General features: G+C 43.1%; 1 protein-coding gene across 1 annotated transcript in view; it reads left to right on the forward strand.

Annotated features, from left to right (window-relative positions):
* SHLD1 (shieldin complex subunit 1) overlaps positions 1–14784 on the forward strand; it is a 41362-nt gene extending 26578 nt beyond the window's left edge. Inside the window, exon 2 of the mRNA XM_009816063.2 lies at positions 14264–14784. Within this exon, the coding sequence (XP_009814365.2) occupies positions 14264–14784 (521 nt within the window). The remainder of the gene's footprint in view (positions 1–14263) is intronic.
* The last annotated feature ends 225 nt before the right edge of the window (positions 14785–15009 follow it).

A 15009-nucleotide genomic window follows, 5' to 3' on the forward strand; every position in this document is an offset into this window, starting at 1 on the left:
TGGTAAACTGACTGTTTTATTTCAAAAATAGAATCTACTTTCACTGTTAAGGATCTGTTTTATATCATATACATATCCAATTTTATAATTGGATAAAAATGTCTAATATTAAGGCACTTATTACATTAAATATTTGCCTTTCCTTTGAATAGGTGAATGGCTATATTAATATAATTAATATTATTAGTTATGTTTGTATTAATGTTTGCCAGGAGTGCTAATCAGTGATGACCCTTTATTAATGCACTGACTTTTTTAAAAGAACAGGAAATGTTACTCCAAAATATGTGTGAACTTCCATTGTTTGAACACCTGTCTGAAAAGGAGATTTGATAGCTGAAGTTGGCAGCTGTTTCCATTGTAGGAATGAGTGAGTTTCATGGTTTGATCAAAATTATCTTCAGTTTTCTGTATTCATTTTAGCCACATTGTAATTTGACTACAAGTAGCAAAATCTGAAATGGTCCAGCGCAATTTGCACAGCCCTGTCATGCCAAATTTTTAGGTGGTGCTAACCTTCCTTTCTCCATCACTGAGAAGTGGTCCAGCGGTTCAGGCTGTGCACGTGGGTCTGGAAAACTTACCGGCTCACAGACATTCCCTGAACAATTTCAGGGCCTGGATTGGTGCTGCTTACCTAGGAATTATAAGCTCCACAGATTTGAAGCGATTTTGTTAATTAAACCACGTTTTCCGGCTTCTGTAACCATTATGCCCCATGTTTCAGTGAGACATTCCACTTTGTAATGGCTTTTTCACCTTGTCTAGTGAACTGGCTCCCAGAGTATTAAAACTAACTAAATACCACCCTGATGGGGTTTGATTTATATACACCTCTGCCTTCCATTTCAGTGTAGACTCATTCCAAAACATGTTCTCTTTTCAGATTATTTTTTTCATGTGGGCCAGCAAGCCTTTCTCAACAAGTAGAGCAGTATTGACAAGCATGCTGTCCTTCCCCGTGCTCTTTAAAATGTACATCCAAAAGCAAGATGCTGAGGTATCTTCGCTGGTTGAGATCAGAGTCAAAAAAACCCCAACTTTGAGCAAGGCCACCATATTGAAGGAATTTGTTGTTTCTTAAAGAATCCCTATCACTAGTCCAAGCATACCTCTAAACCCATCTGACTGGGGATTCCTGGTGCAGAAAACGGGTTGCATGCCCAGAGAGCTGGGTTGGTTTTAGTTCATATGTTGTCTTTAGGAACATAATTTTCATGCATTTAGCACCTATGCTGCAGCCCCTGGTTGTCTGGACTCAGAACCACTCTCTTGTATCTGTTGATTTCCCATGTGTTCAGCTTTTCTCCTGCTTATTTTCATAATTTTTATTTCTTGTCTTTTTTTCCCCTCTGATGTTGTTTTGGAGAGGAGAGCAGTTGCAGGTGGAGGCCTGTGTTCTCATTCAGATGACAAAATAGCGGTGGGAATTGCTAAATGCTTCACATTTGAAAAAAAAGCCAGGCAATTTTGAGTGTCTGATCAATACGCTACAAATTCTGAACTTCCTGGCGTTTCCCAGTATCGGGGTGTCTGTTTCTATAGTCTCTCTAGCCCCTATTTGGAGAACAAATTCTAAACCAACATGATCGTAATTCATCTTGCTACTCTGTTGAAAGTCATACAAACACTCTCACATTACCTTGAAAAATAGTTGGGTTGTTGTTCTTTACTATTTGTAAGTGGTGCAAATATTTACACATGCAAATATGAGATGGATTATGAAAAACACACATTACAGTGTTCATAGATCCCTGCAGTAAGCCCTAACTCTCCTACGTTTTTAAAAGGAGTTTTATCTTTTTCCCTACCTTGCTACTTGTGTGACTATTTTTAAGTGAGGTAGGTATTTTCAGTTAGGCAATCTCATGGCCTAAGGTGGCTGAAAAAGGTTTCCTTTATAAAGGAACATTGGAATTGTCCTAACTTGCTCTGGCTTATCTGTCCTTTTATTTGCCTTGTTTTGCAGGAATGAATTAATTTTTCTGTTCACAAGTATTTGTGAACATCACAAGATGTTTTCAAGCTGCATGTAGTAATGCAAGATCTCAGTATGTCTGGTAATGCAAGATCTTATTCTCTCGTGTGGCTTAAAACCATCTGAGTCATGAAAGTGTGGAGAACAAACATTACGTGGCTGCAGTAACAATCACTAACCACAGTTCGTCAGTAGTTGAAGGTGTTACTGAAAAACTGTCCAAGCAAATGGTTCACACACAGCACCAGGCTTTTGCCTGATAAAGTCTGTGCAGCCTCTCAGCAGAGCCATCCCAGTGCGGAATTGCTGTGGGGTAATAATATGGGATGGGCAACATGGAGTTTTATTTTGTTTGCTCCTTAAACAGGATTTGGGCTCTCAGTGACCTTCATAGTTTACCCAGAGGTGTGCCCACTCGTAACTCAGGTGAACTGTTTGGTTTGGTGCAGAACTGGGAGGTTTGAGTGCACCCAGATCTGCTCGTGGCTAAGAAGTTTTCTTAAAAAGCAGGACTAATAGGCTATGCGGCCAGCTAAAGGGATGCAAACAGATCTGGAGTGACTGAAACCTTTCACTGTTTGGCCTTTGAGGGCAAAGCTGAATTATAGCAGGGGAATGCCTGTATTGCCAAGCCTTTCTCGTGACTGGCTGAGAGGACAAAGTGAGGAGATAGGAATGGAGACTGCTCTAGTTGCTTGCTCAGTGATTTTTCTCCTTTTTAGCTTTTAAAGTCACACTCCTTTTTAAGGACTTTCTGCCTTCTGCTCTGCCCTTCCCTTCAGATTTTTTTAGTCCATTCAGAGGCATATGGAGTCCCAGAGCCATGACACCGCCTGGGAAGAGTTTGGGAGGTAGTGCAGCTCATTAAGGGCCTGAGGATTCACTCCCAATGCAGTTCTTACCTGATAACCATTTCCGATTTCAGTTTTCAGGTGCTTGGTTTATTAGCCACACAGCAATTCCTGCAGAAAGCTGACTGATTAAATGGCAAATCACTTCTGTTCAAAACCTAATTTTCTATCAGGCTAGTTCTGATGGAAGAGATTTTCAGTGATTCCCAAAACAGCATGTAGATAATTAAGAAAAAGCCCTTGTGGTTCTCAAGCCTCCAGCATTTGTGAATGGTCTATAAATGTGCCTATCGCCCTAGTCCAATAATCTTTCTCCTCATTACTTGATTTCAAGTAATATAGCAGCAAAACTAGATGGCTCAAATGTTTACTCAGTGTACTTTTAAAATGGCAAGCCAAAATGCTACAGACTAGTGATGAACAAATACCTCCATGTTATTAAACTTCTATATCTTGCTTGCTTTTCATTGTATTCTGTTGAAATTGCATTTTCTGTCTCTTGAAAATTTCCTTGATGACTTTGATATATCTGACTCTGATTTCTTCAATACAAGGATGTTTCATTTACTAGCCTGTGGAAAGCTGATAGGTGGAGATTGGTATCTTGCTTCCATTCTTATTTTTGAGTCTGGTTTTTCATTTTTGGTGAATATCTGATGCACAAGCTTCCTCTGGCACTGCAGAAAAAACCAGCTCCAGGCCGTGTGATTCCACATCCCACAAGGTGGGGCTGGGGAGAGGACAGAGCCGTAGGTCTGCTCTTTCTGTGCCAAGGCACTCTGGGCTGGCTGCGTCTCTGCACAGCCTGTTCAATGTGCGCAGCCACATCAGGCCTGCAAGGAGGCTGGGAAAATGCCTCGCTCTACCTTCAGATCTTCACCAGAATATCAGTAGATTGCTTTACCTTTGTACCTGCTATTTGCCTGTGCTTTTTAAGATTATTTATTTGTGGGTTTTTTTCTACCCCTGCTTCTAAAAGAAGTGCAAGCCTTTCTGTGCTTGTCTGACATGCAGTGTATTTTCAAGAGCATGACACAGACAAGAAGTGTGGCTTTAAAATCATCTTATTGCAAGTAAATTCAGGAAACCACCTCTGCAAGTGTTTCTCCGTTGCTCTTGGTGAAAGATCAGTCCTGACTGGACGGAAGGAGCTTTGATCTGAAGAGGGACAGATGGCACACAGTCAGCTATTTCTGTCACATCTAGAGAGAATCAGTTCATCTTTAAGCATTTCTTGCGGTATTCCCACACTCATGCTTTTGGCCTTAGACAAAGACGAAAGATCAGGACCGTAAAATCTGAGAACCAAAAGGTACCTCTCTTGTTTTCCTGTTGTACAACTTGTACTGATCTGCTGCTGAAGAATTAGTAAAGTTAAAGCTTAGATAGCATTGTCTTCAAAAGAGCTAAAATCTCTATGGCTTCTTTTAAATTTGATGACAGCATCTGAGTATTCAGCACTTCTGAAAATCAATCCACTGATTTGGGATCTGAACCTAAATATTAAGTTGGTAGAAAGTTGAACAAACTCACACAGATGCATTTGACTAAGAGACATACAGGTGTGCAGGTTGGAGGGGGTAAAGAATTGGGAGGAAGTTATATTTAAGTCAGCCTTCACTTTCATCTGCCTTATTTGACGGTGTTTTCAACCTCCACAGTTTTTAGAGCATTTCCTCTTCCCCACAGCAGCTCTTTTACAGTAGATGCCTTGTGGTACCCAGGCATCAATTCCACATCAGGATTCAGGCTTCCAAGTGCAGGGCCTCCCATGAAGATGGCTGATGGTAGTATTATAGGTCCTAACTCTCTCACTCTCAAAAATATTTACAAGTAGTATAATTTTACTTACCAGTCAAGAAGGACGCTTAAAAAAAATCTTTCTTTGCAGTATTTTCTTGGTCTAGAAACTGCCTTTCTGCCTATGATTCTCATGTCACCTGTGTCCACAGCTGTGCGTAGCTGGTTGGAAGCAGAGCTGAAATGCATGTGAATCTCTGCAACGTAAACTTGTATGTGTTTGTGGGTGCTAACATTCTAATGAATTGGACTTTCAAGTGGTATAACGGCAAGGAAAGGCAGCGTACACTGAGCAATCCCCCCCACCTCTCCTTTTCCAAGTTCACACAATCAGTAAATAAAGCAAGTCTTGCTAAATTGTATATATTATTTTGGTTTTCTAGGCTGTTATTCTCATTAAAGAAATACTGTCAGGACAGGCTTTTCCTCTCCTATTTTATCTGCATGAATAGCATCATATTCTTGTTTTTCCAGGCAAACTGTCATGCATGTCACTCTGAAGGACATGTAGAAGGTACAATTTTTGTAAACTGATGTTGAAACTTGAGCTATTGATCTCCAGTGAGAGCTGTCTGCTTATTCCTATTTTTGCCAAAGGCATCAGCCGAGGATTGTCGGTCCTCTTGAGTACTGAAAATGTGTGACTCTGAAGGAAAGACAAATTATTTAATATATCCAGAAAGGATATTGCTTTGGGTTTTGTTTTCTTTTTAATACTTGCAAATACAGTGATATTGCCTTATTCAGTAATACTTGTAATCTAGAATTGCTTCCTGTCATTGGCAGCGGCCATTACTGAATATTTCAGAATAAGGCAGTTTCTCTCTCTTCATTTCATCGCTATCCTCCAAAACGGGTGTCTGCAGCATATGATGTGCTGCCTGTTGGGCCCCATTCTTGCCTCTAGCAGAGGATTTGTTAAAGCCTGAAGAATGGGATTTAATAACTCCTCCAGACTTTTTCTTTTGCTAGACTTGTCTATGATCACTAATTGTCATCCAGATAGATGTTCAAGTCCTCTTTTAATTTCAGCTCACTGCTTCATCAGTTCTGCATGACAACATCTGCAGAATGTCTAAAAGTACAGTATCCTTCCTTTGTGTGTCTTGCCAGAAAGAGGAAGGATTTTTCCCTGCTCGTCTTTTACCTTAGAACTATGAAGAATGTTGTCTTTCATCAGTCCCTCTTCGTCTCTTCGAGAGGACTCCTTGGATGACTCAGGTTCCCAAGGGACTTTCTCAGCTCTAAGCTGAAGAGGTGGGCATAGCAAATCCTTTTCCAAATTCTGGAGTTAACTAGCTAGTAACTGAACCCAGGGGCTGAATAAAAATTCCTTCCCTCTCAGTTAATTAGGGTTTTTTGGGAATTTCTTCTTATGTCAGAAAGGTAACAGTTCATGAAGACCTGACTCTATAGAGTCAGCTGGAAAAAAGAAAATAGACAAGACTGGAATTTGTATTTTTTAGGTGGGAAAAAATTATGAAGGGACACAACTACCATTTGCTTTAGCTGTGCACTGTGAATAAAGTGAGAAAGCTCCTTCAGGCACCATAAAACATAGACTCCAGTTTTCCTTCATAAAATTCTTTACAAATCTTAAGCAGTGAAAATCAGGCAGGCAGAATTGTTTCTCACCGGTTTCAAGCACCAGACTTTTGCTTTTATTCTGCAATAGGATGAGCTTAGAGACAAATATGATCTGGGGCTAAATTAGAGCCTTCCATGTATAAAAAAAGCACACTGCAAGTTACTGATTAAAAGAAGGAAAAATCGATCTTTTTAATAAAAGGCTTCTTCCTGCTCACAGGAGGAAAGGGGTCAAACTTGACTCAAATGGTGTGAATTGTCCCTGGGGGCAGAGTGATGCTGTGGCCCTGGTGAGTAAGGGACTTGATATGAGAGGATTGTTCTTACTTTCACCTGCAGAAAAGGCAGAGGCTTGGCTTGGGGGATGCTCATGTTGGATCCTGCCTGTCAAAGATTGAAAGCCCATCGGGATGTTTTGCTGTGGCTAAGGAGAGGCTGGTCTAGCACAGCGCTGCCGTGCCTGTGCACATGAATGTGCATGGTGCTGTTCTTGCAGTTGCTTCCCCGCGCTCTCCTAATGCCTGATTGGAAGCTGAGCAATTAGCTTAAGAAGCCTTGTCAGAGTTTCTTTTTGGAAATTGGTGCCTTTAGTGTTACATAGACAAGGTGAGTCTAGCTGTCAGTTCCCAAGACTGTATACATAATAGGAAAGCAGCAGATAGTTGCAGTTTAATAAAGCCCCTTGATGCCCTCATCTGCTGGATAATAACTTTAATTGACAGTTAATGTTTTCAGCTACATAAACAGTTTTTTTATTACTTATGTTCCAGAGAAAGGTCACTCTTGACAGTAGAATCTTTAACCTTAGATCTCAAGAAGCTTTTTTAAAATCACAATTTGAGACAAATAGGATGCTTTAGGGGTTTTTGCTGGCTACAGAATCGTGCAAATTATACCACTCTAAGAGTTCTTAACTTTGCTATTTCTATTTTTAGAATGGTGATGATCTCCAAGGCAGGAACTTGCCTTGTAAAAATAAAATGTCAGGCACCCCAGTTATGTTGCTGCCCATCTCTTCAGAGATACCTGGGACCCTTGCAATGTTGTTCCTGTATGTGGTTGCATTTACAGCAGCTGTTCACAGTTACATTCACTGCCCATTGCTCTGGGGCCTGGCTGAGGATGTATCATCAGCAGGCTTTTGGGGCACAGCCGTAAGTGATGGTATTTACGATGCTGCCACTGCTTCTGCCCATACCTATTGCCCTGGACCATGGGGTTTGGTTGCTTAGGAACAGGTTTGTGAGATGACAGTGGTGCCTATCTCTTGGCTTTCAGCAAAGGAGTGTTAATTTGTAGAAGTTCATATTGTGGCTGACTTGCTCTGTGGTTTATTAAATCCAGAGTGTTTAACTAGTGCCCTCTCTGCAAGATTTTATTTAGCTGAGTTTTCCAGCTGTCTTAAAAGCATGGCGCAGCAGGCATCAGCTGTGAGCTCTCGGAGCAGGGCAGAGCTTAATACCAAGTGTGACATTTGGAAGTGTCTAGGGGGATGCGCTATGCCTGCTTATTGCATTTCAAAGCCACTTTACCATTTGCCAGGCTTTTTATTTTTCTTGAATTTCAAATTCCTAAGGGGGTTAGACAGAAAGGGAAGGGTTTATGCTTCCCCAGAATAACTGCTTACATCTTATCCCACGCAAATCAAAGCCCCCCCCAACTTTTCACACCACAAATGTGCAGCAGGTAGAAAAAAAAAAAAAGGCAGGGAGCCTGACTCAATACTGGGCTATAACCAGTGCTATTCCTTCTTCGCTGCCTCCCTTTTCTACTCCGTACCCCAGATACTTCCAGCCTCTTCCCTTCTTGCTGCATTTAGCCCACCTTCCCATGCTTGCCTCCAGCACGTCTCCTGACAGAGCAGCCAGAATTTGCACAGCTCCTCACCAATTCCTCAGCAATCAGACACAGCAACATGTGCCTCTCCCGTGGGCTGGTGGATGAAGAATATAGCTGGTTATGTCATGTGTAAAGCAGAGTCTCACAGATTCTGTCTCATGAGCTGTAGCCTACTGCATATTATGCCATGAGGAGGCTGGTTTGTGTGTCATCAGGGAGACAGCAAAGTAGCAAGGCTTATTATATTCTTATTTTCACTTTCAGTTCGTAATTTAAATACCCACAAGGAACAAATTTTCCCTGTTTACAGCAGTCTTTTTCATCTTTTTGAGTGATAATGTCATTGAAAATTCCATTTTGCCTTTGCTTTAAATGCTGGAAGGTTTCCCAAACAGCAATACAAGAAGAAAACAGCTGTTTTCTGCAATGCAGAATGTGTGCAGAGAAGCTGTAAACTCTACCATAGTTCTTCAATGCTGTACAAGAAAGGCTTTAGGATCTGTCATTTACTCAAAGTGATAGGTGTTTGTACAGCACCTAGCAGAATGATACATGTTTTTTTGATACTTGTTTTTTTGGTGCTTTTCCAATTTAAATGTTAGTAATGGAAATCATACAATGCAAATATATTCCAGTTAATGTAAAGGGATGTAATCAGCAGTTCACACATGAGTTTTTAACTTTTGTAATCAATAGAAATTTTATTAATGCAAGTAAGGGCAATAGGATTTGGTCCCAAAACGTCTAGCTTTGCAATGCCGGAGCACTCTGGTATACGATTACTGGCAGGCTAAGGTGCTGTGTGAGATTGGGGTGTAGTGAGCTCCTGCTAAATTCTCCTTAAATTTCTTCTTTCTTCCCAGAGCAGAGGGGAATTGTATTACCGTGATGATACCCACACTCCCACTGGAAATCAGTGAGGTGGAAAGAAAAAAAAAAGATGGTTTTCTCTGTATTAGTTGTCTCAAGTGCTCAACACATGTAATTGTAAGGTGCATGGACATGCTGCAACATGGGACCTGTTCTTGCCACCTGTGCAGATAGATGCATCCCCCAAATGATGTGGTTTGGCACAGATTTGCTGTCAGTTGGGAGCTCTGTTCAAGCCCAAGTACTGTTGCCTCTGCTTGAGCTTTCCCATGCCATATGGCCATGTCTGATGGAGAGGCAAGAAGGGATTTTCTAGGATTGGTGAGAGGACTGTAGCAACCCTCAGGGATAGCATCTGTGTGCACTTGTCTTATCACTTAATAGCAACCACAAAATTAGGGATCCTTTCTTATTTGTGGATGATTGCTTTCACCCCAGGTACATCCTGGCAGATTGATGGGAAAAGAAAAATAATAGAATCTGTGAGAACTTCCGAATGGCCATTTTTTAATGGGTACCATCAACCAAAACAACTGGTAGCTTTTGTCCTTCTTGTGTGACTCATCATTGCCCATGGATGTTGAGAATGCGTTGACTTTATACGTAACAAGTCACAGCAGGAAGACTCCTGCGGGTAGAAGGAGCACGCTGAGGTACAGGTGGCAGTGTCCAGCACAGGTGGGGTGTCCAGGGCAAGAAGTGGCTGATTTTGTGACGAACAGAGGAGAGTCTTCTGTCTTCCTCTCAGAGGAAAAGTTTGGGAGCGCCAATTAAGGGCGATGTGACAAGAGGCAGGATCTGTGGTCTCTTGCAGATCTTGAACTTGACGTAAAATCATGGTGGTGCCTCAGGCAAGGCAGTATTTTAAGCTCTGGCATGGGAGTCCATAGCTGGAGTTTGTCTGCCCAGCTAGAACATGTCTCCTGCTTCTGCTCTTCAGTTACTCTGAAAAAAAGCTGTGTTCAGTTATGCTCAGCCGCATCTACTCCCAGGGAGAGTAGGTAAAGTATTGGTGACTTTTGGGATAGTCTCACCCAAGGAATGAATTTCACTCTCATCTAGCTCTCTCCTTTCCTTTGTTTTTCCTTTCCACTGTTGTGTTGCTCGGTTCTGTGGTAATCTTTGTTCACGGACATTTGTTCAGACAAGCTGATCTCTCGATGGTCTCTTTGGGCCTTCACAGCCGGCAGGACAACTGTAGCAGGAAGCGAACACGTGTTTTGTCAGTATACCGTCTCAGAGTTGAGTACCTTAATAATCTCTGTCGCTCTGAGATACTCTGGGTAACAGTCCTATGTTTGACTTTACAACATAGCGATGTGCTCTAGCGTCATCTGACCAACATCTGGTTGAACTTCAATTACTACTATGAACATAAGGGCAATCTGTATGTCTCCAGATTAATTTAGTTCTGTTCAAAAGAATGATTCGCTTTTCTCAGTCTCATAGTTTTCTAGGTCCTTGCTTAGGGTGGCACTATAGAGGCACCCAGAGAAGTTCAGCCCTTACTCCAAGTCATCCACAGTATGTGATCAGTCAGATGGCTGGAAGAGGTCAAGGGCTTGAACAATTCAGAGACAGGGCTTGCTACCCTTGCTGAACGTGGCTGCTCCGATAGTGTCTAACACCTGAGAGCACCGGAGCAGCTCTGGAGTGGGTATGGGATTGGCATTCATTTTTGAGGGCTTGGACTGGAGCTCCATCTGTGCCAGGGATGAGTCATTCCTAAGCCCTAGGGCAAATGATTCCTGCCCTAAAACAGGCTATGTAATTGCCCTTTTCACAGAACTGCTGATGACCAACACTGTGGTTTAGCTCTCCCACGCTCAGATCTAAAGTGTAAGTCTCCCAGACCCTGATAATAGGATGGGCCTTTATGGACTGGGCAGGAGGGGAACCACACGCCCTACAAGCAGGGTCCCCAGAAGGCAGTCAGACAGTGTGGGAGAGGGCAGGAGGCTTGGACAAATCCAGCTACAGATGTTGTAACTAGCGAATTAGCAGCTGCTGGCATCCAACTAAGCCCCTGCAAGAGACTGAGACAGAGATCACAGCAATACCAGCTCTACTGAAGCACTAGCAGCTGCAGGGATTGCTGCCCACCTGAATTGGGGGGGGGATTTCTTCCCCCAGAAAGCCAGCTGTGTAGGATCTCTGCTGTTTGAGGGATGTCTTATTTTACACTCTGACTGTATGTGCTTGAACACAGTTATACGGAGACTCAAACGGCTACATGAGCTGCTTTTGTAGAAGTGCGAATAATAATATTGCAGAGTTGTTGCATCACTGAAAGTGGCCCAAGTCCAAAGCAGGATTTGGTTGTGTGCTTCCGGCAGTAGGGTTATGTGCTTGTACCAGATGGAGACTTTAAATTTTCATCAGCAGGTTTATAAACACAAAGAATATCCTTTTGTCAGCCCCCAGGTCTTTTACTAATAAGCTGCAAATGCTGAACTTCAATTAGCATGGAGTGGAGGCACAGATGAAATAATATACATTCTTACTGATGATTATCCATCATGTGAGAATGAAATAAAGACATGAGTAATGACCTGTTTCAGTTTTGGGGGCTTTTTTGAGTTTTGTTTTTTTGTTTTTCCCTTTAACACATGCTTGGTAGTTTAAATGAGTGAAAATTGCTAAAAATAATTTGGGCTGGGTTCTCTGGTGATGAAACTCCATTTCAGGGAAATGGAGAGCGAGTTTTCAGCCCTGCTCATCTTTGCATTGACTTCTGTAGGTGTTGGGTCAAGCCAATACAGGGTGTGTGGCAGCTGTGGTGTTAAGTTTGCCGTGGAAGGATAAAGAGTTTACAACATGACATTTTTCCTGCTGCTGAGAGCTGGCCAGAGGGGTCAAAGCTTTGAAGCAACACTGCTGTGTGTTATCCCGGCTTTCTTGAGGAGTGCAGGTGCACGGAGAGGGAAAGGGATTGATTAGTTTAATGCTGCCTTTGCCTTTAGCAGCACATTTGCTGGCCTACATGGCGTGCTTGTGTGCTGTACGTGGGCCCCAGCTGAGAAGCTCTTTCTGGACCCTGCAGGCATCCAGCTACTGGGCTTGTGCCCCATGGTTTATAAATCATTCAGGAGATTTGTGCATTACAACAGCAGTATCAGCTCTTCAGAGGGTGTTGAGGAAGGACCTCTACCTTGACGGATATCTTTTAGGGAGGAAAAGGGTCGAGTGTATTTGCAAAGATCAGTCTTGGCACATAGTTCAAGAAGATATTGGGAAATTGTCAGGAAAGCTGAGGAAAGGTGCAGCTTCGTGGGATATGGATTGGTTCTGGGAATTCTGCATCTCACTTTTCATGTCTTCCCTTAAGAAGGCTTTGCTGGAAAAGTAATCCACTAAGAGGATAGGGCCTACTGTTGAAAAACAGAGATATGCGCATTTGAATCAGTAACTGAAAGAAAACTGTTCTCCCAGTAATATAATTGAGTACTTCTTGACTAATCAAACCCCAAAATACACCCCTGAAATATTTCCCAGTCACTTCTTTGGTGGATTGTACGGACTGTGCTTCAACAGAGGATGGCCACTTTATAGGTCATGCTGGCTTATAATAGCCGGAGAAAGGCAGAACAGCATTGCAAAGGTCTCCCCTGACACCATGAGACCAACAGGATTTTGCTCTTCCCGAATCACGTAGGGTTGAAATACGTAGCTGGAGGCAGCTGCTGCTCTTTTACAAAATATGGCTGTGAGCTGTGCGTAGGAAATAGCAAGACAACAGCACGGCAGAGGGGTTTGCAATTGCCACAGGAGTCGGAGTGCAAGTGCCATTTGATTGAATTATCAGAGATGCAGGAGGCTTCAGTCTTAACTTAACATAGGCACCAAGGCTGAGAGATTGTTGAGGCAAAATGGACCTGTTCTCTTTGATTAGCCCTGATTTGCTACTCTGATGCCATATATCGATGTTAAAAGGAGGCCACTAAGCTTTTCTTTGTACTGCATTGGAAATGACACATTGCAAGAGGAGGATAAGTTCATGTAAAATTGCAGAATCAGAGATGAAGTGAAATTGAAAAGAAAGATCAAAGATAGAAAGTAGGGGGAGGAAGAAAGAGGCAATGTACAGTGTGGCTGCACAGTCATTTTAATTTCATTTTAATGAATCTCTGACCGCTCAGGAAGGGAAGGATAGCTCTTTGTGTACTGGGAGGGAAAGAACAGCCTTCTGCCACCGCGCTGAGATTTCCTTTGAACGTGGTCTCTTACCGAAATCAAGGACTGCACTCTGCTTCATATTTCACAGAATTAGAAAAGACTAAGCTATTTTCTGACTCCCTGCGTCCTGCTTATGTAACTTGCAGATGACGGCTGTGCAACCTCTGGCTGAGCCCTGGAAAATTTTCTTGTTGGTGACTCAGGTGCTTGGCAAACAGGCTGGTGCGGCGGGCTTGGAGATGAGATTGCAGTTAGAGGCACTCCCTGGGTACCAGAGCCCAATTCAAGTCCCTTTATGGAGGCTCTTCATACTAGAAGCTGTGGCTTGCTCATCATCCTGACCATCCATCATCATTGCCAAGAGTGTCTGTGCTGATGCTGTATTAATTATGTGCAAGTACAAAGCATCCCCCTTGATTGCGTTGGAGCAGAAGAGAACCATAGCCCTGACTGTTATCCAGAGATGTGGGTCAGCAAGGAAGGAGGAGAAGAGCTAGGCAAGAATGAGTCCTTGGCCTTTACATAAATGTTATCTATAAAAATTCCTGCAGGATGTGGGAAGAGTGTTTAATACAGCTGGGCTGCAAAAATGGGACTTCATGGGGAAACGCCAGGTCCCCTTTTGCAGTCCTCATTCCCAAACTCTATGCAGTCACTGTAACAGTGTTGGTTTCAAGGCTCTAGATCTAGCTGAAAGCTGAAGGACAGAACTGCACATTGTGCTGTAGGAGTAAAATTGAGAACTATGAAATGGGAAGAATTAGACACAGGGACGAAGGGAGAAAAAGGAAGCAGAGGCAGAACTGCTTCAGCTGCAAACTAGACTTTCCTGTCGGTCAGTTGTTGTCTCCAGCAGCAGCAGATCCCAATTTCCAGCTCTTTGGAAGTATGACTGAGAGGAGCTAGGAGATGCGTACTACCAAGTGGGTTCAATCACTGCAGTAGGGTGAGGCTGGGACAACTCTGAGATCCCCAGATATAGCCTGTCCTGTATGAAACTATGCAGCAAGCCCGTCTGGCAGTCCAGCCGAGTTTAAAGCAGTGCTTAGCTCACTCCTGCACAGAGCCTGTTTGCCAGACTGCAGTGAAGGGGGGACAAAAAGAGATTTTGCCACAGGGATGACCTACTGACTAATGAGTTTCATTGATCTTGTGCTTGCAGGAGAGAACAACCTACCCTCTGCAGTTCCTGCGAGCTTTTCTGCTGGAGGCTCTGAGAAAGCAAACGTGAGATGTTATCCAAAAGCAGGGCTGTGTGAGCCCACTGAACCTAATGATGCTGCTCTCTCATGGATGTATGGACATGATAGTGTGGAAGATACCAGTGTCAGGAAATCTGTTGATGGCTTTTATAAAACATATTGCAAAAAACGGCCAGACAGAATGGACCCCACCTACGAGGCTGCATCACGATGTCTGTTGCAGAAGATTTCAGAGCTAGCAAATCGGGATGGAACAAAATACGCATCGCGTTGCTTGCAAATGGCCCAGGTGGTCTTAAACAGAGATGGGTGTAAGATCTTTCCAAACCACACCACTACTGCTTGTTTTTCAAAGCCAGCTGAGGGAGAAGTTGTCTTGGAAGACAGAAAGAGAACACCCGGACTCTCAGATGACGTCCTGCAATTCCTCTTGAAACAAACGCGAACAGAACATAGCCCTGATGTGCCACATGAGAAGTGAGCAAGATGCTGGTTTGTTTCTGTCACTGGAGCTTGGCTTTCATTCCAAAAAGAGGTGACTTTCTTGGAGAGATACTGTTCCTCTTAGCACCACCTTCAACACCACACATTCCACCAAGGGGTTCATCTGGAGCAGACCTTGCCACCTTGGCCCCTGCAGGGCAGCACCGCATAAGGACCGTCTGTGGTCCCTGTGTAACTGCTTGGAATGTGTTGACTAATCAGG

Source organism: Gavia stellata, chromosome 23 (genome assembly GCF_030936135.1).
Source record: "Gavia stellata isolate bGavSte3 chromosome 23, bGavSte3.hap2, whole genome shotgun sequence".
Lineage (NCBI taxonomy): Eukaryota > Metazoa > Chordata > Aves > Gaviiformes > Gaviidae > Gavia > Gavia stellata.